This window comes from Ostrea edulis, chromosome 7 (genome assembly GCF_947568905.1).
Source record: "Ostrea edulis chromosome 7, xbOstEdul1.1, whole genome shotgun sequence".
Taxonomy (NCBI): Eukaryota; Metazoa; Mollusca; class Bivalvia; order Ostreida; family Ostreidae; genus Ostrea; species Ostrea edulis.
This window is the reverse complement of record NC_079170.1, coordinates 44,803,647-44,830,375: the sequence shown is the minus strand read 5'-3', so window position 1 is coordinate 44,830,375 and position 26,729 is coordinate 44,803,647. Positions and strand designations below refer to the sequence as shown.

The following is a 26,729-nucleotide window of genomic DNA, read 5'->3' as shown; positions in this document are numbered from 1 at the left end:
GAGGTCTGACATGTACCACACCATATTCTTAGACCAATCTTGGCACAATGATTTTAACTACAGATTATTCCGTTTACCTGATCGAGACATAGGGCTCACGGCGGGAGTGACCAGTCGGCAGCCAATGATTGCTTCTCCTAATCACACCATCCCACCTATGATACCACGGTATGTCCAGGGGCTATGTTTGCCCAACTCTTTATTTTGTATTCCTTCATTTAGTTATGAGATTGATCACTGTTCGTTATATTCACATTCTATGCTTTTCAACTTGCTGTGACAAGTGCTGTGTCTTTTGCAAATTTAGCCAAAACGAAACGTTTTTAAAAAGCTTACCATAGGCAAATTTATAAACTATTGGGTTAATTCGCCTGTAAACCCAACATTTGCATATACCTCACCATACATGTATGTAAATAGTGAGGCCAACACTATCGGGGTAAACTACAAATATTAGACTTATAATCAGCAACCACCGATCATTAAGATAAAACGCGTGACTAAACCTGTAAGATAAACGTTTCATCACGTCAATAAATGTCACGTTTGGCAAGACATGCAAGTCGTTGTTTTTATCATAACTCAACGAGGACCGAAGCAGGGAGAGAAAAAAAACACGGAAAACACAAACTGTGTCGCTTGAAATAATTCCATTTAGATGAAATGAAAGAATTTCAAATGATTTTACACGCAGGAAATTAGGATAAACCCTCACCCTAATGATATTCCCCAGCTCTATCGTCAATGCTTACCCGAGGAGAAATTCCCTGTTGTATAATTAATTGTAGCATTGATATACTTCCAACTATATCCCTCGATGTAAGGCTTTGTCCTTCAATTCCTTGTGCAAGCCATGTTTCGTATTTTAAAAAATTCGACATTTGTTTCACCTTTAAAACTTCTACATCATTTCATTTATTTGATAAAAAGTATAAGAAATAAACATAAGTAATCAGCAACACACACACAGACACACACACAAACACTGCTTAGTTCTTTTTATTGTCAATGGATATTAACGGTAAACTAGTTATCTTAACTCGTAACAACTCTCAACGCCTTATGAAAGGTGAAGATAACGAACAGTAATCAATCCCATAACTCCTACAAGCAATACAAAACTGAGAGTTGGGCAAACACGGACCCCTGGACACACCAGAGGTGGGATCAGGTGCCTAGGAAAAGTAAGCACTCCCTATTGACCGGTCACATCCGCCGTGAGCCCTATATCATCAGCAGGTAAACGGAGTTATCCGCAGTCAAAATCAGTGTGGTAAGATCGGTCTAACAATCGGCATGAAACACACCAGACAGCATTTTACCCAGTGAAAGTTTGTATTCGCAAACTATATCGTTATAACGACCACAGAATTTGCGAAATGCTGACTTTAAAGGAGACTATTGAAACCTCTGCACCATCAACTTGTTTGTCTCGATTTGAAAACTGACCATGCATAGAACAAGCTCTTGTGTATCCAATGAGTTTTAAGATATTTAAACACCAGATGCAGGTGATAATTGATTATTGCTACATAAATATGGGAAATTGACGATGGAAAAACTGAAATCATCCCGTTTTATAATAAGTCATTTGAGGTCCTCTTTTTCAACTATATCAACATCACCAGTAATGGCATGTCTAGCTGGACTATAGTTGAAGAAATCAAAGAAAAAGAGCATGTAGGTTGATTAAGTAGAAGATTGTCTATAACCAGGCACTGCAAAGTTTGTTTATAATTAAAACGCTTGGATGCAATAGTAGAAGTATATCTGTAGGAAATACAGGGTGTAGACTTGAACTTTAAATAAGTTGGAATGCACGACTGAACTCTTTGATGACGAAGAATGTTGCTTATGTTGTTGACGGCCTCTACTCCTTTGTTTGTAAGTTTGAGCTTAAGGAACTGGTGTCATGAATTGGAAGGAATATCATTGTTTCAAAATTGGTACCGTATAAGTTTTACATTATGACCCCTGGATCGAGGCCTCTGCTGGTGGACTGTTAGTCCCCGAGGGTCTCTACAGCCCAGTAGCTAAGTACTTCGTTACTAGCTTGAAAATACAGATGTATATTTAATTGCTGTTATAAAATTGAGAAATTCATTTCAAAATTAAGGATTATCTCCCTCACGCATAGCTCTTATCCTTAGACGAATATGGCTCCACTTTTTTGGCACACTGTTTTTCCGTATAATAGCTCTAAAACGCCATTGTTATTTCGGATTTCAAACATTTCGGTTGAGCATCACTGAAGAGACATTATTTGTCGAAATGCGCATCTGGTGCATCAAAATTGGTACCGTATAAGTTTTACATTATAGATTTTAAGCTTTATCAAGACCTACTCGTCTGATCATTTCCCTGACAATGATACTATGATCATTTATGAGAATTTTTTTCAATTCTCTCAACAGAATCAGCCCCCCCCCCCCCTTTTTTTTTTTTACTATGACCTTCATAACCGATTGCTTATATGTAAAACCCATTTATCAGTTTACGTGATTCTATGGGTTTTTTACACGTCTATTTTAGACATGATCAGTACGGGAATGTCTCATATTCGTCAATACAACCTATCATTGGGTCAAATGCTGTCTGACGTGTTTCATACCGATTGTTAGGCCGTTCGTGGCACACTGATTTTAACTACCGATAGCTCCGTTTACATGATCAAGATATAGGGCTCACGGCGGGTGATATCAGTGAAAAAGTCATTAAATTTCATACCGATTGTTAAGCCGTTCTCGGCACATTTTGACTGCAGATAACTCCGTTTACCTGAACAGGATATAGGGCTCACGGCGGGTGTGACCGGTCGACAGGGAGTGGTTACTCCTCCTAGGCACCTGATCCCGCCTCTGTGTTTGCTCAACTATCTATTTTTTATTGCTTATAGGAATTGTGAGATTGATCACTGTTCGTTATCTTCACCTTGCATTGATTCGATTTCATAGGCTGCCCTTTTGAGGTTTTTCTAAGTTGGTCCACCTTGTTTATTTTCTTTTTTTTCAAATTTTTGTTCATTTCTAATTCATACTCTATTTTTATAGTGTTCATTTATATACATATTTTTATTATTATTTTTTAATTATTATTATTTATAAATTACTTTTCGTAATGCATAGTTAAAATAGAATATTTCTGGGTACGAGTTAGCATTACTATTGATCAACATAATATCGGTAACTCGTTCCACCTGAGATTAATTAATTGTATTTTTACTACTTCGTGCATTTTGGATCATCTCTTTGGACGGATAGGGCATGTCCTAATTTGCTCCGCTTTTACATACCCTGAAGCGTGCTACTACACCTCCAAAGTGTTTTATTTTGTTCCGTGCACACCGTTCCTTGCATACCGTTCACCGTTCCGTGCAAACCGTTTACCATTCCGTGCAGACCGTTCACCGTTCCGTGCAAATCATTTCGTGCAAGAATCCTTCCGTGCATGATCAAGCCACTCCCATAGAAACGTGCAGATCGTTCAAACCACGCCCTTAGAAACATACAGATCGTGCAAGTCATGTAGGACAGGTAAATATTGTTGGGAATTTAAGCAATTATTTCAAATTGTCTCTAAGACGTGCTTTCAACGGTGAATATCTGCAAATAATCGAAACAAAACAGTTTATTATAAAACTACTAGGCAGAGAGAAATCCGATACCATTCTATCATCCTTGGTAGTTTCTAGCAAGTGCAGAACAATGTATATATCTGCCCGCCGTATTTTATTTTTTTTTTTTTGTATATAGGAATAATTTATTTGTCTTGTTACATTTGTATGATAAAGTTTCTCTTTTTGAATAAAAGATATCCAAAATTGTTTATCGGAACTGTCTGCATAATGCAAAGACTGACCTGTGTATAACTTTATATTCTACGCAAATTCCATGGTGCTTTTTTTAACACAATAGAGGTCAGCTAATCTGTGTATTTGAAATTAACATTTGAACAGAAGGTGTGAAAATCGGCGGGGCAATTGAAATATGACTAAACAAGTGTTTATATCTTTTCTCTCTCAAAAATGAATGCAAGAATCTAATTAAAATTGGATGTTAGATCCGCTCGCATATCTGTTGATCATTACTGAAGTTAGTCATTTGTTTTATCTATTCATTTAAATGCTTGATTTATTTCTCAATCTATTTCAATCATATTTTGATTGTTTCTTTTTGTTTTGTACCTTCCCTTCTTATCCAAGGTGACATGTTTTTATTGACTCTCTAATACGATGTCTAGATGCAACCTCCTCCCCTCTCGTACCCGCCCGAGAATATGTTCCAGTCTTACCTGACGAGAAGCTTTTAAAATCTTTTCATATGTTGTCATACATGTTTGTAAAATGTATAGGTTTATTCAACATCTGTCTTTGAGAAGAGGCCTGGAATATACTAATTCTACACAAGTGTTTTAACGGCACTCAGATTGAATGTACAAAAGCAGCGAAACAGACGTGACTTTTTGAATGAATGTAATAGAGCAATGAATAAATAAAGTTGAATAATCAATATTCCATGGCGATATAATTTATGCATCCTTTTCCTTTATTTCCGAAATTAAAAAAATATCCATTTCCTTTTATTCCAACGTGTTCATAAGTCATTTAACTATTCCAGGATGAAACAAATAATGCTGAAAAACATCAAAGCGTGCAGGCCATGCCAAGCGTTTCGTGCAGGCCGTTCAAAACCCTCTCCCCGCCCAAACATGTTTCAATCTTTCCTGACGAGAATGCTTTTTTTAAAAATCATTTGATCTCTTTTTATACACGTACACATGTATATAAAATGTATAGGTTTATTCAACATCTGTCCTTGGGAAGAGGCCAGGAATATACAAATTGCAAATGTATTTTAATGACACTCAGAATGAATGTACAAAAATAGCGAAACAGACGCGACAATTTCAAAACAGTTTCAATTAATCTAATAGAGCAATGAATCAATAAAATTTGATTAAACAATAATCCGTGACGATACGATTATTGCATATTTTTCTTTTATTTCCAAAATTAAAAACGAAATTTATTTGTTTTCATTCCAACGTGTTCATACATGTGAGTCATTGATCTAATAAGTAAAAATGAAATTTACCGCGTCGTACATAAGCAATCATTTTAAAATTAATCATTATCATTTCTTTCTCAACTTTTTAAGAGCTTGTCTACGAGAAAACCATGCAAATATATAAAAATGAAGGAAATGGTGGTCATCAATATCATTTCTAATCATTTATATCATTGGAGTATATGGTCGGAATAATTATAATTTGAGGTCAATTTATTGATAGGTCGTTTCTATTTTTATTAACAGCGCATTCTGTATTTACACGTGGATTAGTCTTTGAACACAAGAAAAATCCTTAAATATTAGGGTTTTATTTTTTCAAAAATGCAAATCAATTCTGAAGACTTATGAAAAGAATGGATTGTTTATGATATTTCCATGTAAACCACTTATGGAGAAATCATGTTTGACATCATAAGTGTCCATATAGAGATTATATGGAGTCTGTAATTTGGCATTGTGCCAAACTTCTTCATTTTGTGTTATACGGTCAATTTTGAAATAGGTGTTGCTGCAAAAGTAACGCTTAAATTTCTTTAAAAGTGTATAATACTTGAATATCAAATCCTTGTCTGTAAAATATCAAAAAAATTGTACTTTGGACTTTTGGCCGTTCATTTGCAATTAAAATTTAAAAACTGACAAAAAGGAACATTTTGAAGCATTTAAAATTATCTTTTAAAAGATTAAAGATTTAAAATTTGTGATATTAGATGCATAAATTGTTTGGAAATTTAATTTTATGGATAGATTTAACATTTTCTAATAAATAAATCCTAGTAATCTACTATTTTATATGAAAAAGGGGGTCTTAAATAAATGAAATAGACCTGTTGCTGGAATTACCTCCCCTTTGATGCACTCTTCATACGTAGAAGGTATAAAATGATAGCAATATTATGGAATGTTATGATTCCAACTTGAAATGGGATTTGAGAATTTGTACATCATGTTTATGTGATATCAGTGAAAGACATAACAGTATCTGTGAATGTAATCCAGAAATTTCTAAATATTGGCAGGGTTTAAAAAGTATCCGGCACTTCGTCCTGTTATACTGCACACTAGTACTAGTGGTCAGGCATGCGCGTTTTGTCATTGAAAAATTGAAAGCGTTCTTTCCTTGATAATTCATGCATTAACTGAGAATGATTAGATGTTATATGGAGGAAATCAAAGAAAACATGCATCTATAGTCAGTCCAGATGGATCATGTGAGGATCTAGTGCAGCCCCCTCCCCCCTCCCCGAATTTGCGAAAGGTATATTACCATCATGATTGATGAGGAAAAAAATTGTTATTAGTTTACATATATGCACTAAGTAATGAGGACAGGACAATATAACAAAAGTTCGAAATAAAAATGCATAACGTGTTCTCAATTAAGAATGTATATACTGTAACAGTTTGCTGGTATCTTTCTTTCTTCAGCTAGTGCTCAATGTAACAGTATGACATACTGAATGTTCAATCATAGGTTACGATTCAACATGCAAAAAATTACACCTTTCTCTATTTTAACAACAACAAAGATATAGATATTGTAAACTGATGGTATTACGTATATGTATATGCTAATGTAGTTTCTTAAAGTCATTGATGTAGGTAGAGTTTGGATCGTCACTATACTGTGTTCATCATGAGAAATTGATCTGGAAAAAATTTGGAAAAATCATTTATCTGACAGGGAAACTGAAGATTATTTCGATCAGGTCTCTTTAGCTAAATCAGCCCCCCCCCCCCCCTCTACTTTTTTATGGCAATCAATAAACAATTGAAATGGAAGCTTGAACTGATGAATTAAATCCTTGGACCCCCCCCCCCCCCCATTATTATCATTATCAAGGATTTTGAGCTTCGGGTTGTGTTAAAAGTAATTTTTAGGGAGGTTGGGGTTTTATAAAAAAAAATTGCCACCCACCCACACCCTTCGCCCTGCTGATGATCGAGTGCCAACTACGGGGCCTCTTCACCTAGCTACACTGCATGTGTTTAGACAGGACAGATTATACCAGTCGGGTCAGGTATAAACAATACATTTCATTACAAATTATATTTCCAATTATTACAAGCGAGCTTCTTTACTTTTGTGCGAATTCGGACGTTATTATTATCTGACTTTCATCTTCGGTGCAATTTATGTGATTACAGTTAGTATTTAAGCTATATTTCATTTGTATGTGTAATGGTGTTAGGAGTGGAGTGCGAATGCAAAGAATATTTCTGTATTTAGATATATTCAACATTATTGATTATTTTATGATTTTAACAAGATCATTCACTATCTAAGAGCATTTTACCATTACCACCCCTCTCCTCTCAATATAATGTTTATAATAATTAATTTCCGGTATTGAATATGGCTGCTTCGAACCCTTTCGCATGGATTTAGAATGTAGAATAATACGCTACATGTAAGAATAAAAAACAAAAGAAAGACAAGAAAAGAACATGCACATTCTTTTTAGCTCACCAAGACGACTATCCGGAGAGCTACATGTATTGTAATGACCCCAGTGTTGGCGTCGCGCCACTTTAAGGAAACACTTTAACCTGGGTTATATCTTCTAAACCAAGGGGGGGGGGGGGGGGGTACGGTTTTGATATTTCCCTTATTGATTCCTCTTGAAGAGACCTTTGATGTGGTACCAAGACTTTCGACCTTGTGACCTTGACCTATTTTTTTAAAAACTTCAACCTGGGCTATGTCTTTTGAACCAATAGGGATAAGGCTTTGATATTTTACATATATAGATGCCTCATGAAGAGACCTTTTTTTTGGTATAAGACATTTGACCTAACGATCTTTGCCTTGAAATTTGATGTACTGTTCAAAAACTTTATCTTGGTTAAATCTTTTGAACCAAGAGTGATAGAGCTTTGATGTTTCAAACATAGATGCCATTTCTTTTGTTTCCAGAACTGTCAACGTCGACCTTGGACTTTAACCTATTTTTCAAAAACTTTTAACCTTTTGAATAAACGGTTAGGTACAGTCATCTGACAACTCTTGTTTATATGTACGTATAAAGCATGTTATTTAATTGTTTAAGGGTTGCTGCTCATTTTTTTTTCTGGGTACTTCATTTGTTAAATATTGATGACATCTAAATATTCCTAACCACATAGTACTTTTTATCTAATATATTGCACGGTACCTGACAACTTCATATGACGTGTTAACTGTCCCGAGGAAACGATAAAGATTTGGGGTATTTTTATACTCTAGATATTTATTAAGTTCTGTCTTCACACAAGTTTTACCTTTGAACTTAAACACGTCAGTCTTTAAATTGGTCTAAATGTTACTATGGCAACAATTTTGTTTTAGAATATCAATATTGTGACTCTCGATCATACAACTTTTCAAAAGTTACATTGCTGTCTGGCTTAGTATTTGCGATTGAGTTTGATTATTTCAGAATGTTTTCAATAACCAGTCAGATTAAAAAAAAATAGATTTATCCTTATTGTATCCATGGGAAAAGCAAATCTATGAAGAAATATGATCCAGTTGCTTTTGGTATATTTAAGTCTCTGTAGGACCACAATGTAAACTAGTCATTTGTACTAATTGTGCTATCCTGTCTAAATAAAGAATTTATTATATATAGCATACTATAAATTGGCATGAAATTTGTTTTTAAAAATTGCATTTTAAAAGTACACAAATATCAATTTTGTTAAATTACAACTATTCATACGATGCATATTATTTTTTTAAAAACGTTATTTTTTTCAAATTTTGCAATCTGTCACCATGGCAACCAGGACCCATAGCAACAATAAATGATTGATACATACTTCTGGTCATCTGATGTGAAATCATAAAATTATTGATAAGATAACAAGGACCATGCATGACAAACAGGTTTAGGTGGCTACCAGAATAGAAGCTCTACAAGCAGGAAAAAATGCCCAACTTGAAGTATTAATATATTTACTATAATCGAGAGTCCAAAGACAGATTTCTGATATATCGTAAATATACTTCTTCTTTATAAGATGAAAGTAATTTTGAATAAATCAAAGCGTTACTTTTTGACTACTAATTGATTCAAAAGTTATCATTTTCTGCAATTTATCAAAATCTGGAATCGTACCAAATTTGTGACCTTTGTGCACTTAAACAGAAGTAAAATTTTAGAGTCCCACTAAACAATATGAATATGTATATCCAGTTGTTTTACAAACTGTGTCAATTTTTAAAAATCCATTTTCAATAACCTGTTAGAATTTTTAAATAGAAAGGGTAAAATATACATAATTTTACCCTTTTGTCAGAACAAAAGTGCTATTTTTAGTAACATGGCTGCAAATCCCTATCCAATGACTACACCCCCGAAAACAATATGCCAAAATATTTGATATTGATGTACTTTATTACACTCAAAATATGTTGTTGATCCGACAACCTTGCTTCCATCACATTTTGCATGGTTTTGTCGTAGACAAGCTTTTAAAATATCTACATGTAGAATACTGACATTATATTGAAACTATTTGAACCAAATGATACCAGAAAAATCAAAGCGTGTAGGGCACGCCTACCGCTTCGTGTAGACCGTTCACAAAGCGTGCAAGCCACGCCTACATAGTGTTCAGTATTTTGTTCGAAGCGTTTCGTGCAAATCTTCACCGTTCCGTGCAGACCGTTCAGCGTTTCGTGCAAACCTTCACCGTTCCGTGCAAGAATCGTTTCGTACCGTTCCGTGCAAGTGGTGTAGTAGTACGCTTCAGGGTCTGTAACATTGATTGGCAAGTCTAAAAGCCAAACTCATGAGTGTCGTTGTCATTTTAGTGCGTTGTATAATTTTTTGTATTTGACCTTGTATCCATGTTGTGGATCCGACACTTTTTAGGTATCGGGTGTTGTTAGAATTTAGTGTTTTTATATATATTATCAAATCCAATTCGATATGAATTGGAGGCTTTTCTGGAAGAAAGTGTTCTTCCCCCGTGTTTTGTTGATGTTGTGGTGAACTTTGAACTTATTTGGTTGAGTTAAATGTGAACTTTGATGTCGTTTGAACCTTGAGTGTGCCAAAAATGATCTAACTATCAGTATAAAACACGTCAGACAACATGAAAGGTGAAGATAACGAACAGTAATCAATCCTATATGCAATAAAAAATAAAGAGTTGGGCAAACACATACCCCTGGACACACCAGATGTTTAATTAGATGTCTTGGGGGAGTAAGCAGCATTTGACCCAATGATTGGTTGTATTGGCATACTAGATCGTTATAACGACCATAGAATTTGCGAAATGCTGACTGTTGAAACCTCTGTAGCATCAACGTTTGTTTGTCAGTAGCTTGCTACGATTTAAAAACTGACCATACGTAGAACAAGCTCGATCTCTTGCCCTTCTATGGCATTCCTTATAAATGCATCAGGTGTAATATGGTGCATTTAAGTACATGTGTATGGGAACACAGGATTCGAATCTACGCAAGATCGTACAATGAAATCAAGGAGGTGTGGATTTGCAAAATATCGGACATTTTTGATGAGGAGCCTATGGGTTCGTATCAAAAAGTTTTTGTATATGAATGTACGGCTTCAGTTTTGACTTTGTTCGCGCTCGTTAATCATTAAAGCCGCAGAACTCTATATCTGACTTTGCGCCCGCTATCACTTGTGTTAAATTCGTGTATTTACAGAACTACATGTACCTTAGCGAAAAAATAAAGAAGTAAATTGTCAAACTGATACATTTGAAGAGATGTACACCTCTATAGTTTCTGCTCATACTTGTGGTTGCAAGGGACAGCAATGCACGACCTATACACAATTATCGATCACAAATACTCACGTACCGAGCCAGTATTCCCCTGTTTTGTTACCAAATCCGTATTTGTAGTCATTCCACTTTCTAAAAAAGTCTACTGTTCCATCCATTCGCCTCTGAATAACCTGAAATGAACATGTTTTATTCAGAGAATAGTTAAGTACCCATTCATGTGCAGTGCCGATTTATTTCTTTTCAAATATAATTCTAAATATAATTTTAGTGTGGCATAAATGATTCAACAAATGCACAAGGTTAAAACTCCTCTATTTTCGCAGAAGTCGTTGTCAAGGGACAGTGTATTTAGAATCAACGTACTGATAGACGATGGCGTGGGTTGGGAAAAGCTTAGCTAAGGTGACCTTAATACAGTAACTGCCCGAATGAGCAATCATTAATGGGGATTCATTTTGAAATCTTAATTCAGTAATGGTAAAATAAGATAAACGAGTGCATAGACAGTTTATTAAATCCAAAAGAAGAAACATGCACAGATACAGTACACGACACGAGTTTTATACACCCCACCGTGGGAAGACCACGGTGGAAAACCCACGGAGATACACCGTGTCCTCCGTGTTCCATGGTGTGTGTTGTTTGCGAATATACACAACTTCTAGGAGCTTTGTTTTGGCCACGGGTGCCTCGCACGAGATGTGAAAATGTGCCGCAGATTAAATAATCGCGATAAAAGTGGAATTTTAAGAAAAGAAAAATGTCAATATTTCCCCACCTGCTACTGATATTGTTTTTCAGCATTTTGAGTCACTTCCAACGATACCAAACACTATATATTATGTTTTTGAGAAAACCTGGTTTTGAATTTTTTTCTTTTAGTCTTCTAATCCCTTTCTTCATTAGAATATTCTTAAATCTTATGTTTAAATAATTCGTACTTGCAGGCAATTCCTGTTTTGAATGCTAATTAGTATATTCAGTAAATGAAAAGCGTACATGTACATGTACAACATGTAATAGGGATATTCAATAATTACTTATGTATAAGTGTAGTGGATCTCTCTCTCTCTCTCTCTCTCTCTCTCTCTCTCTCTCTTTGTAACACAATCGCCAAGTGCATTATATAACCCTATGCATTATACAGCATAAATTAAAGTACTGTAGTGATTTATAATATGTGATTTGAGTAACTTCCAACGATACCAAACACTATATATTATGTTTTTGAGAAAACCTGGTTATTGATTATTGATATACAAACTACTAACGAAATTTTCTAATGAGAAGTTTGTTAATACTTATAATTCATTACAGAGGACATTCGTACCACGAAGGACATTCGTACCCAAAGGCTAATTAATATTTATTCATAGCTTTCTTTGCTGACCAATACCAGCCGATGTCTGAACAGTGATATTTTGTTTACCACAATTTTCGTCACTCAATAAAATTATTGTTATGTGTTTATTAGACTTTCTGTCTCCTAGCAAGAGCTGATCAGAAATAAACGGCAGAATATAGAAGTACAATGGGTGTCATCACCAGGTCAATACAGTCAAAATAACTTCTGATAGTTCGTCATCCTTGATTAAGAGATGGTTCATGGTCAACAGGCTGGACAAACACTGGTTCAATATCCAATGATAGCACGTCCTAGGACACGAGACTTTCCGAGAGTTCGCTATCACCAATAGAAATAGACTTTGTTAAAAAAAACTTGGGCCCACATCTTCTTGTGCAAGTGAATTATCGTTCCTTCCCCAGCTGCTCTCCATACAAAGACCATCTCAGAACAACTGTCTGCAAGTGAACAAACTGTGGGGAAACCAACTTACGTTTAGACTGCGTTTCGGAACCTCGATTGGCTCGAACATTTTTTATCATTTTCATTTTATTTTTAAAGGATTAAATTATTTGTATTTAATTCTTGAAGGACAATTTATGTTATTTTAAAACACAATGCGGGGATATTTTATTTTCCTTATTAAAATCTATACGATCGATCTTTATTGATTGTAATTGTAATAAACTTAAATTATAGCTGATTGATGTCTTTTGTGATTAATGTATAATAGTTGAAATTGTCTTACATCTCTCTCTCTCTCTGTGTGTGTGTGTGTGTGTGTGACAAATGCACTGTTTAAGGTACATAATACTTCTATCATATTGTGTTGATATGCATCTTGACAAATATAACTTGATCCAATATAGAAACCGGAGCATCGTCGATGATTAACAAATTGGAATTAATTTATTACATAATTAATAGTAGCAAATATACAAACCATTGAATGGTTTATTTTCGAAATCCCGAGATAATTACATTTGACCGAGACTTATGTTTAATGCACTTAGATAGAGATTTTCATTAAAATAATGTTCATCGGGAGTGTCTGGATAATTCAATGATTTTTATATACCATGCAAATTCTTAGGGTCTTTGTCACAGTATAACTAAATTACGGTTATTTGAAATTGACAGCAATTTTTGACTTCTTATGAAAAGTGTGAAATATGTTGGGTCGGCGCGATATCAGATCTAGTCTAAAATCACGGGTATCTTGCGCCGACACAATATATTTCACACTTTCCGCAAGAAGTCAAGCACTTCTGTTTATTTCAAATACACGGATTAGCTGACCCCCCCCCCCCCCCCAATTGTTCTATTGAGGCGAAAAACCCTTCGAATTTGCATGAAATGTACAAGTTATACACAGGTCATTGTTATAATCATAGATCATAGTCCCGCTAACCCGACAGCAATTTGTTTTATTTCAAAAAAGTTATTGAATGACGAAATATGACCAAACTGCAGATTGAACTTTATAGAGCCCTGTGCTAACATTCCTTATATCTTTCAATGTATCAGATGGGATATGTTACGGAAGCCAATTTAGGACCTATCAAAAATATTTTTTAATTTGAAATAGATTTTATTTTGTTATTTCAAACTTTTAAATTCGTTTCAACGGATTAAATTTGTTATAACAAATTTGTTGAATTTGTTATAACAAATTTCAAAATTTGTTTTCACAAATTAAATTTGAAAACACGAATTTCAGAAATGATTATATCGAATTGTCAAATTGGATATAACGATTTATCAAATCGTTGATATCAAATTATAAATAATTCGTGATAGCGAATTGCAGAATTAGTAAGAATATATTAAAAACTTTGAAATTATAGAGTTTTCCATTCATTATATCGGATTTTGATGCATTAAAGCAAATAAATTTTAATTTGTTAAAACGAGTAGTTAATAAAATGTAGTTGGATGAAAATGTCGCAAGATCAGACACCTGATTACACCTCTGGTATAGTCAGGGGTCCGTGTTTGCCCAACTCTTAATTTTGTATTCCTTATAGGAGTTACGAGATTGATCACTCTTCGTTATATTCACCTTTTCATCAGTACAAGTTTTTTTTTAAATTTGTTGTTACGAATTATGCAATTTGATATAACGAATTTCGGGATTCGTTATTTCAAATTAAGTTGTTATTTCAAATTTTGAAATCCGTTATTACGAAGTTTACAAATTTGTTATAACGAATTTAATCCGTTAAAACGAATTTTATTGTTTGAAATAACGAATTAAAATCGAAATAACGAATTCTGAAATTCGTTATTTCAAATTAGAAATATATTTTTGATAGGTCCTAAATGGGCTTTCCTAATATGTAGCCGGTTAAGTTGTGTAAAATTCTTGACAAGCAAGAAGATATTAACAACAAAAAATGGTAATTAAATTGTCCGATTATGAAAACCTTAAATTCTTAAATTTCAAGCTTTCATGTTACACACCCTCCGATTGTACGTGCCTGTAATCAATATTTAAGGATGTAAAACCTCGGTATCAAATGCAACTACAATGTAGTTCAGGAAAAACAGACTAATATCAATAAAAACAAAAATGACTTAATGATCCAGGAAAACAGACTAATATCAATATAAACAAAAATAACTTAACGATTTGCATTTTATTTGCTTCTATTCATATACGCTATCGATTATCAGAATTTCTAATTGCGATATGAAATCTATTTTAAATTTAGATGCATTAGATAATGAAAGCAACACCGATCGATCGATCGATCGAGAGAGATCATTGGTAATTATTGATTATAATATACATGAATGTATGCAGATACGTGAATTTAAAACGTCCAGTTTAAATCTTAAACGTACAATTTCTTTCTGAATAATTATCCATCCCCTTTCATTCTGATATATGTTTTTAAACTTCCCATATCGAAATGTTAAATTATTTAGCTGGTCTGGGTTCAGACTGATGAATGAGTCCCCCCCCCCCTTCTAAAACGATGTTAGGTGCTTAGTTGTCTATCTCCCCCTCAGTCAAAAATAAAATAAATATAAGCTATACTACAACATCATAGGATATACTGTATAATTCTTCGATTTAACCATCATAATGCATGTTTATGCAAGCGGACTATCTGGGCATTTTTTCCATCATCGCTAGCTAAGATTATTCGTCCACGAAGGCACAGCTGACCCCAAACCCATTGCTACCAGATATGAGATGAATTTTACCCCCGTATTATGTTATAACTGACCAAAAGCTAGTACGTTTGTTTTACAACTTTCATTCAGAGGACGGGCAAGTTTGTGAGTCACTGAATAAACGAGAAAACAGCAATCGTTGTCAACTGCATACTTTGTGATATTTCAAGACTACATGTACTTGATTCAATTTATTGGATCTCGACACCATTATACAATGGTATACAGAGATATAAAGACAATCAAAGTACTGAAAGACTGAAAAGCGCTTCATGAATTTTGTTAGTAATGTTAATGAGCAGGAACAACAGTAAAAAAAAAACTTCATGCATTATTCTTTATTTTTCGCACAACTAAATAATACATTTTCTGTAAGGAAATAACAAATATGGATTGGAAACAATGTCCTGAAACTTTTCAACATGGTGAAATATAAGCTTTACATGATGTTGTTAAAAACAATGGGCACTATAATAATTTTGGTCCCACCCGGAGCTAAAACCATGTCAAAGAATTCACAGCTTGTGTAGGAGTTCTAATATGAAAAAGAAAAAGAGAAATGACTCGCAATAGATATAAAATATTTACAACATGTAAATGTATAAGCTCAATGAGAATCCAAAGTTAGGCATTTAAAAGTTACAAACAAAAGTAATTTTCAAACGGTAATGTTGAAACCACTGTTAGAAATAATAAAGAGGCATCTCGCCGAAAAACTAAATGCATTTTTATATGAAAAGATTGTTCAACGAAAGCAAAATGTGGGGACAGGGAACGACAGTAAAACCACACCCCTTCCACTCCTTCATCCTTTGTACGTTCGGAGACACATGTAGCATATACCTGTCATTGTCAATTGTTTGTTTGAAGTACAAACAAATTGAAAACACGATTACTTTTCATTGTGTGTAGCGTGCTGTGGACCACAAACCATTTTACATTCATGTTTGACACAATGGCATTGTTAATCTAACACTTGTTATAACCATATATATTTCAGTAAACAGCCTTCGTAAAATTCCAGGCGGTATTTTGAAAACTTCAAACCGGGACATTGTCTTCCGTAAACGCTGATATATAATTTTGTACCTTTGTCTTTTCCCTCCTCCGAGATCATTATTTTCAGTCTCAATTTTGAAACTAAATACGGAAATCAATTTTGATTGTGTTGACGATGATTCTGAAGAATATCCTGGTCGTTTAGAAATAGTAAGGTAAGTTACACCGCTGCATCCCCTAAATTCCTGCATGTCGTACTTACATATATGATCGGGGAGATGTAATCAGTTACGCAATATTGCCCCTCTGAGACACCGATCTCTGTCCTTCGCTGTCAAAACATAATCGTGCACAAGTCTTTTCTCGTTCACGATCGACACGGATCAATTAATATTTTTTATTGTGTTGCACACATTTTTGCTGTGTCGGACAAAATTTTTACTGAGTCAGAACAGCAGTCAAAACACAAATGGAAAACCCTTATGACTCATGTATAGCTTAATGACGTGGCTTCTAATTATAGATTGCACAATGCAAAAATATTGATTTCCGTTACCTCTAAGCACTATGCGAAGATAACAATGCAAAGGCACCCTAGCCAAAACGGTTTCATCTACAGATTCTTATTCATTTTTAGATTTTGAATTAATGAATAATCACTTTAATTATTACAGACGCAGATTCAAACCGGAATTTTAACTTAAGAATGACCTGCTTCTGTTTCCCACTTTTCCCCAGAATGAGGAAAAAAATCATCTTTTTATACATATTTTATCCACTGTATTTCTGACAAAATGCCCCATGCGGATATAAATGTTATCCCCGTATTAGATCTGTTGCAAAGTTAAGACTACTTTAAACATGACTTGTTTACTACAGCGATACATAAATTTGCCTATAGCTGGCAATAAACCGGAAACGTGATGACGAAAGCAAACTCCAACTTGCGACAATAAAGTGCAGCTATGCTTAGAGCTTTAAAAAGCTGGTATATATACATTTAGTAGATAATACATGCGTGTAATAAAGTATTTATCAAGTTAGAAAAAAACCTTTTATTATCAATGTGAAGTATGAAAAAAAGGCCCAGTACTTATTGTTATACATAGTTTGTTTAAAAGTAAAGATATATTTAATTTTGATTTTTTTAGGTGATAAAAATTTCATTCTTTGTTCACATTGCATCACAGTTGACTACATAATGAAATTAATCTCCAATGTAAACATGTATATAGCAGATTTTAATCACCTATTCCTAATTACAACGTTAAAAAGAAACACTGCTTATGGTACACATTTTTAGGTGCTATTTATCAAATTGAAATTACTGGCATGTGATTGTCGTTCATGACCCTTTTATTTGGTGAACTTGTGCTCCACGTGCCATGAAACAATGTACCGACGGGTGATGGGAATAACACAGGTGTTTGTGTACTGGATGTCGAGAATTTGGGCGTTTCATAAAAAGGTGTGAACGTCTGCAGGGAAGTCTGCATACGGATATCTACTGAAATCACCAATGTATCTAAACAACAATTACAAGAAATGAATGATTTACAGCTCATTTCTAAATAATGAATGGGTTGGGGTAGGGGGCATGCATGCTGGCCAAGCGAAACGGGGTTTTTTTTTTGGTGGAGGGGGGGGGGATCATGTCGGAAATTTCGTCTTGCTATCATTATTTCTTTGTTTTATCACACGGGGGTACACGGTGGCATCGGCGGAAGTACAAGTGACATCCACGGAGATCCTCCGTGGACTTCAATGCCTAGCTCGCGCGAAAAATAGGACTTCAAAAGTGCCGACAATTTTAAAGGTCCACCGTGTTAGGGGCAATTTTTTTCCACCGCGTTGCGAGGTACACACATAAAACTCGTGTCGTATACTGTAGTTTAAAAATACAGTTCCCAAGATTGAATTAAGAACATCCCTCGTAAATGAGAAATGAGAGAAAAAAGAAACATAAATTCCATATTCATGCACTGTTTTCCTGTTAATCGTATAGGAATAAATTTAAGAACTTTAAGAACGATCATCTTGTGAAATGAAAAATAGTATATTATGAAAGGTGAAGATTACGAACAGTGAACTATCTCATAAATCCTATAAGCAATACAAAATAGATGGTTTGGCAAACATGGACCCTTAGATACACCAGTTAGGATCAGGTGGCTAGGAGGAGTAAGCATCCCCTGTCGACAACCTGTCAATGGGTCAATTGCTGCGTGATTTTGAACTGCAAATTACTCCTTAATGTAAAGCTTAAAATCAAGGAAAATGTTGTATTGGAATAAAAATAAATAATCGTTGTCTCCAGATGGAGGACCTTGGCGTCATGCTAAATCAATATCAATTATAACTGTGTTGGGAAACAACAGAATTGTTAAGTTCTACCACTCAGTCTGTAGCTACTTGAGTTATATTTGTGATTTCTGGTATTGATTCGTCTGATTATTTTTAATATTATATCTTATAAAGCAAACTCATAATCTACAAAACAAGATGTAAAGATCAAAATCAAGTAAAATGTTGTATTAGAATGAAAACAAGTAATCGTTGTCTTCAGATTGAGGACCTTGGTGTTATATTAATTTAATATTAATCATAACGATCGCAAAATTTTGTGACAGTAAAACCAGCAATAACGAGATGTACCATATATACTCGCCTATAAGTCGGATTTTTTGGAGTCAATTTTTGGTCCAAAACTCTATGTCCGACTTATTGGCGCGTCCTAAGAAGATTGATATTTTTCTAGGCGGTGTAATGTAGTGTTTTTTAAACAACTCCGACGATTATCATTGACTACCACACAAATGATTATTGTTCACAAATATCTAGACATATTTTAAAATTATGTATAAAGTACAAGTATTTACATATTTTTATCTTGTTAAAAATTATTTACATACCGGTAACTAATACTTTCAATTCAACTAATCTATCGTGTATCGGTAAAATTAAATTACGAACCCGATTTAATACTGAAATATTCATATGTATATCAACTGAAATATATTTCATAAAAGATTGAATATTGTTAACAGATAATTTAGATCATCATTCTTGATTCTTAAAAACTTTATTGTTGATACATTGAATTATACCGGAACCCCACAATAACCGCGAGGCGTGCACCACTAAGTAAGCACGGTGTCAGGTACTGGTAATTAGGAGACCATAATTGCGTAGGTAAACAAGGGATCATTGTCCATAATAGATCAAGGGTTGTGTTTAAACCCCAAACATATATGGCTTGAATATTGAGCGCCTCGTGATTATCAATTTCTCAAAATATTTTTTGAAATATAGGCAAAAACACTAGAGCATTGACTAGAAATTGTCAACCGATTCTGACAAAAATTTGTACCGACTTATAAGCGGGTCAATGGCAAATTCCTACAAAATAACCTTAAAAAATACAACCGACTTATAAGCAGACCGACTTATAGGCGAGTATATACGGGTAGGAAAGTTCTCATGCAATCAATTCTTGGTATTTCTACATAGCATTTAACTCGTTTGGCGTTAATTGTTGTTTGGTGAATTACATCAAGAAATAGTTACGATTGACATAATGTTTCTGCGTTTCCCTCTAATCGTTTTAAAATAAAATAAAAATCGGTACCGTCAACGTTCAATGAACTTCTTCAAACTTCAATGCAAAGCAATTACAGAAGAATAAATAATTAATGGTGGAAAATTCAAAAATTGAATGGCTAAGGAATTCACAAAATATCAACAGTAGAAACAAAAAACCATGTAATGAAAAGAATGTCAATTTATCTAAACAAATAATGCAGGCTAAAATCACGAATGTTTCGCCAATGGAGAATTGAGAACAAAAAATAGAATGTTTTGCAAGAGTCGATTTTGATTTCGTTTTAATAAAAAGAGTCATCATCCTTTTTGGTAGTTAATTTTTAAGTTTTGATACACACATTCACCTAAATAAACGTACACAAAATAGAAAACTGAAACTTTTTAATAAACAAACCGTCCATCCTCCCCTGTCTGTGTGCTGGTCACAGAAAACCTCTAAATCTCCACCTCCATGTGGACGGATCGTGTATACTTTGCTCTTTGTATTGCCTGCCCACAGTACATCTTGGCAATCCTTTGGGAAGTTTTTCACTGCAAGATATGAATGAAAGTGTTACAAATATATTTTATAGATGCATACAATATACCATAAAAGCTAAGTAACGAGTTTTCTAAAAAAAAAAAAAAAAAAAAAAAAAAAAAATATTGCATAAATACAAAACAAAATCAAATAAATTTACTTATATCGTGTTTCTATTTTACAAGAAGAATGAAATCTTAGCCAACAAGCATTCTTAAAATTGAAGTAATACGATTATTCAAACTGACGATTACAGTTATATTGTACGTCATGTCTGTTCGTATATGCGGCTACATATCATAGCTTGCAGAAACAGAGTAGAAGCAGCTTGGGAAGCTTCATTTACTCGTTTGATCATATCCCTAACACTGCAAAACTATTTTCCATTTTATCGTTACCTTAGATCTCTTTTTACTACTTTCACATGCTGATTTACTAGACTACATGCTGGTTGACTACATTGTGTACTGGTCTACATTTCAAATGCTTTACATGCAGTAGTCCACCTCTGGTATGACAAGGGGCTCGTGTTTGCCCAACTCTTGATTTTGTATTCATTATAGGTTTGAGATATTGTTCACTGTTCGTTATCTTCGTCGTTCCACGCACCTTTCGTGCCAGAATTACCTACTTTTCTAATTTGACTCTTATCTGACATTACCATCTAGCTATGTATAAGACTAATTTATTAGTTTTCAGCGACTCTATAACATCTTTTCACAGTTCTACCCTAGACATTATCAGTTCGGAAAACATGATTATTTGACTTCCTATGATGCTTATTTTACTTTCTTTAGTGATCGTTTTGCTAAACAAATTAGCAAATATTTTAGTTATCTTTCTATTATATTTATTAATTCTTAATGCACAATAACAATAGAATCACACAGGGTACAAGTTGTCTTTTGCATTGATTAACATAATTAGCTAAATCGTCGTACATGTACTTTAGATTATTTAAGTCTATCATTACTCTTCGTGCTTTGTAGATCAGCCCATTGGATGAATATGATGTGACCTTATTCGCTCTGTACAACATTGGTTAGCAAGGCAAAAGCAATAAAGATGCAATTTGCAGTGTTAATACGCTTGTGGATTTAGTGTAGTTTTAGTGCTAGTTTGTTTTCTTTTTACGTATATGGGTATCTTTAACCAAGTTATGTAAAAACACACACACACACACACTCACACACACACACACACACACACACACACTTGCTATAAAGATCGGTCGTACTGATTTCGTGGTTGGAATTCTCGCTTTGTGACAGGGAGGTAGTGGATTCTAGTCCCAGTTCGACCTTGGTCGTGTGAAAGCTAACACGGAACACTATTTAGAGCTCGCTTCTTCGTCAAAATTACTAAGGAACAAACGAACAAGAAAAAAAACCCAGATATCATACCGGTTCTTCATTATTATCAAATCCATTTAAACAATGTAGTAAAGGTTCTTGTATTAAAAATATACCACATTTCAAGTCAGTTATCCATTGTCCGTTTGTCTGGCATCTGAACACCCGTGAACCATTCTGCTTGTAATTTTGGAAACATTCAAGTTCCATATGTCTTCCAATCCCAATTCCTTCCCATCTACCGACGCTGCTCAGATTCACTCCCAACTGGGATGGAATGCCGCAATCTGATGACAAGGAAAATTCTGTAAAATCTGTGTATTTTGAGTGGGTCCATATCTCGTGTTTAACAATTTCATTTCGTTGTAATCTTTTAAATATTTTACTCTAATTTTGGAAGATTGGCATTCAAAGGTACACGTGCTCATAGTGAAAAATTACTAGAATAAAACTATTTCTTATAGCATGATTAAAAGGAAAACATAATTCATCACCTGATAAAACACATTCAAACTTGCCCATTGGTAATGGTTTGCATTTTTCATTGATGGAACAATTTGATGCCCAACACGAAGATACAATATCCTGCAACAGGAACGGAACATATATAAATATTCAACAAACTTTGACTTCATGTGAAAATATCGATTCAATATCTTAGTGATTAAGATATATCTAATAGATTTCGTTTAAAGGATTTTAAACCATTATCAATATGCGTTTATAACACATAATCTTGATAAAAATGCTCAAAAGATACAATCAATAACAGTGGGTATTTTCCTTGACTTCTCTATATATCAATACTATCCCTGTTTACACTCTAAGTTCTTTTTTTAAAGAGCCAGAGGGAACGTTTACTGGATTCAGTACGTGTCTTCCCTTCTTTATCAAAGGTAGATTTTCAACACGTAATGAACAAAATGTTATTGAAAGCGTGGGTTTGTCTGACGTATTTTGATGTTCAAAATGAAGTATGTACATTTCGTTCCAAATGTAGGATAATGGTACATCACTAATGAAAGGTGAAGATAAAGAAAAGTGATTACTCTCATAACTCTTATTAGGAATACAAAATAAAGATTTGGGCAACCACTGACCCCTGGACACACCAGTGGTGAGATCAGGTACTATGGTAAAGGCGTAATATGTGTAGTGTTATCTGTTTATCTGCAGTGTAGATGTATATGTACATGTCATGGCGTTTTTGTAAATGTTGATCAAATCTTCAAGCAATCGATACATCATTCAAACGCTAAATGAGTATTTTACCAGCAATGAAGCCAATTTAGACTCGCTGTGATATTATTTATCAAAACTAATTATTTGAGATTTTCACCGTAATGTTGGATCGATATTCTATAATGATCATTCTTACTAAAGACTATGCAGCGCAAGAATTATACCGGTAAAAATTACCTGAACAGGTACCATGATTGATAACCTATGAATTAAAGTGAGTTGACTTCTTTTAAGGTTAAAACCATAATCACGGTAAAAAGATGAAAGAGAAATGATGATTTTGGCCAGCTAACGAACAATAAGTTGCCCTTGAACATGGTCAACAAGTATAACACCATACTCACAATATCCCAATCCTCCTTTTCACTGTAGATCCACCCCAAACTTTCCAAAAATCTGTCTCGGGCTGAAGATTTGTTTTCATAGTTTGTTTCACAATAATTTGTTCCTTTGTAATAACTCACGGATTTACACCGTGTTGTTCTCAAACACTCCTCAGCACAGTCTAAAATACTGAAATTAACAAAAGAGTCTATCATCTTTCTATCCAGTCTGTGTCCATATTGTAACTTTGAGTAGCTGTTTTGTAAACGGGCGTCGCAGTAGATAACAACAATCATTACAAGAACCAGGGTCTGCTTCCTTGCCATTTAGAAGTCGTTGTACGCTAGATTGTACAATACATCGGAAAGCAGTTTTGTTGTACAATATCTGTAGGAGTTCGGCTAATAATGTATCTCTTTCTGGATGCAGTGTATGTATGTCCATGAGATGACGGAACGATCAATGTAACTGCAATTCAATAGTATATGTATATAATAAGTACCTGGAAAATATCAACAGACACGGTTTCGTCAGTGGTGTCTATTATTTGGCATGTGTGTGTCCATGTTTGTAAAAAAAATGAACAATCTTTTTCCAGAATAGTTTTATCATTTATTTAGTATTAATAGGGGCCATAATTCTCGTTTCTCGTCACTTCCAGTGAAACGTTTCCGGTGACAAACAAATCCGATTCAGTATTACGAATATAGAATCGGGCCAACCACACGTCCGAAAAACCCACGCTAATGCGCAAATCAGAGAACTCTGTGTACCACAACCATTTGTTATGTCCCTGTTTAACAAGTTAAGGTACATTGTCAATGCAGTGGTTCAAGTGTCGATGGAGAACAAGTTGTATAAAGTAATCAGGTAACTGTGAGTATACGTTCATCTTCATGAATCATTTATACTTTTAATTCAACTTACTTCTTCTCTTTTAATTCAAGCAACCAAGTATATTATTGTTAATAATTAGACATATAATAATTAGACATACAAATGTACAATGTAACTCAAGTAGATAAGTTTGTGATGTGGCTAAAAGTGAGGGGGGTGTTATGGTTATATTATGGCCTATTACTTCACTAGGTTTTTTTTAAAACTTATCATTATTTAAGGAATTTGGAGAAATTGATAATATTAAGATAACTTGATTATCTATGACTTAATTAAGTTTGTATATATTTAGCAAGAAATTACAGGACGGGAGGGGGGGGGGCACTTCTTGTCTAAAGATATCAGGAGGCAAACACCGGAAAGAGTAATTTCATTGATTTCATCCAATAATGGAGTAGAGAATTTGTAGAATGTGTATCTTCTGTATAATTAACGCCTATTTATTGTGGATTCTCTTTTCATAAATCTTCACTGTGCATTATATATATAATATATATAAACATTTTGTTACATTTGGAATACAGGAAGAGTATCCCCCCCCCCCCCTCTAGTCCAGCCATCCTTACCATCTGATACGGGGCCAGCTTTTGAGCAATATGAATTATTGAGTTTCGATTTTTTGGACTACAGCCGACTGCATGTAAAATTATCCGGATCATCAAGGACTCTTACTGGAGAAAGAACATTGCAAAGTGATATAATCTTATTGCTGCAACTTGATTATTTGGACAGCAGTTGACTGCAGAATTACCCGAGATCATAAAGGACTCTGAATGGACACATAACATTAACAGAATTATACTTTCAATATTTTCATTCCTGAATGAATTCAAAATCAATATGTATTGATAGAATATACTTAGTAAAACAATAACAATCAGTAGTGTAAACTCAGGTGACCTATTGCAATTGGTTTTCGTCCGTCGTCGTCCGTCGTGCGTCGTGCGTTAACAATTGAACATTTTTAACTTCTTAAGAACTACCAGTCCAATTCTTTTCAAATTTGGTATGAAACATCTTTGGAACAAGGGGGACATAATTTGTAAATATCAGGATTCCTACACCCCTGGAGCCTTAGAGGCAGGGCAAAAACTGTCTAAAAATGACCAATTTTCAAAAATCTTCTCACGAACCACACACATGTAAGAAAAACTAACTGCATAGTAATGTAGAGCAGGAACGCTTCTACCACAATTGTAAATTTCATGATCCCCGGGGTAGGGGTTATGAGCCCAAGGCAAGGCCTAACTTGTTATATAGTGTTTATGTGTAAAACACTTAAATAACATTTTCTTTAGTGCTTTTGATACTAAATTGAAACTAAATGGATAGAGCAGGTTGTCTTTAACCAAAAGTGTAAATTTGATTTTTCCCAGAGTAAGGGTTTTGACCCCATGGTGAGGCCAAACTTAGTATATAGTATTTATGTGTAAGTTTGCTGATACTGTATAAAAAAAAATGCATACTTAGGTATAGCAGAAAAGAATGTACAAAAAATGGTGAATTTCACAATCCAGGGTTATGACTTTAAGATGAGTCCAAATTAGTCATATCTTTTGATGTTTTAATGTTAACATACCTATTATTTAAAGCCTTTCATCAGTGTATGCACTTTTGAGGGCAGTGAAGTTTTAAGAACACATCTTGTTTTATACTGTTGCTGAACATTAGAATTTAGCTTAGATATTTAGAACAGGAATTTTTTTTTTTTGATTTCATAGCTCATGGAATTAGTGATACTTTTTCACTAGTATTCAGGTGACCGATAAGGCCTGTGGGCCTCTTGTTTATCTATACTAAACTATTTGACACAGAAGTTTTATTATATTCATAAAAGATTTGCAAAATATAATGATAAATGAAGAAAATGATTTTAAAATTAAAAAAAACCGAGTGCTTAATTCCCGAAGATATCAACATGTAGAGCATTGTACTTAATAGTCACTCCAGAAAATGTTTTAAAAAATATTACGGTTGAATAAACAGTTATTAATATTCAATATACTGTTTAATGCATCACATGTACACATTTATCTTGGTTGATATTGGCTCGTAGACTGCTGGTATGCAGATTTTATCCAGGAACTTTGCTGTTTGTTGATCCTGTATTCAAAATTGAAAAGTATGTGATTGCACCATTTGGTGTTACACAAGTCACTGCTTTGACGGTATGTCAGCGCTCACAGGAACTGTGTGTCATGGCGTGGGTATCAAGGTGTCAGGGAATATTTCAAAAGAATAGTCTCAATGGCATCAATCCATCTAACCTATATAAAAAAAAAATGGAAGAGAAATCATTTTCATGTAATATGTTTCTCTTTATCTCAAGGAAGTTATTGTAAGTCTTAAATTAAAGCCACATTTTTTAATTTAGTATAAACTAATATTTTTCTATACACAAAACTGTGTTTATATAATATTAAACTGGTTTAAGGAGATATGATAGA

The 26,729-nt window shown here is 34.1% G+C and overlaps 1 protein-coding gene across 1 annotated transcript in view; it reads right to left on the bottom strand.

Annotated features, from left to right (window-relative positions):
• Nucleotides 1-23,711, bottom strand: part of LOC130046430 (techylectin-5A-like) — a 36,550-nt gene extending 12,839 nt beyond the window's left edge. The window contains exons 1-5 of the mRNA XM_056145711.1: nt 23,406-23,711; nt 22,314-22,404; nt 21,936-22,106; nt 20,342-20,478; nt 10,891-10,987 (exon numbers count right to left, since the gene is read on the bottom strand). Of these exons, the coding sequence (XP_056001686.1) occupies nt 10,891-10,987; nt 20,342-20,478; nt 21,936-22,106; nt 22,314-22,404; nt 23,406-23,711 (802 nt within the window). The remainder of the gene's footprint in view (nt 1-10,890; nt 10,988-20,341; nt 20,479-21,935; nt 22,107-22,313; nt 22,405-23,405) is intronic.
• Nucleotides 23,712-26,729: the final 3,018 nt, after the last annotated feature.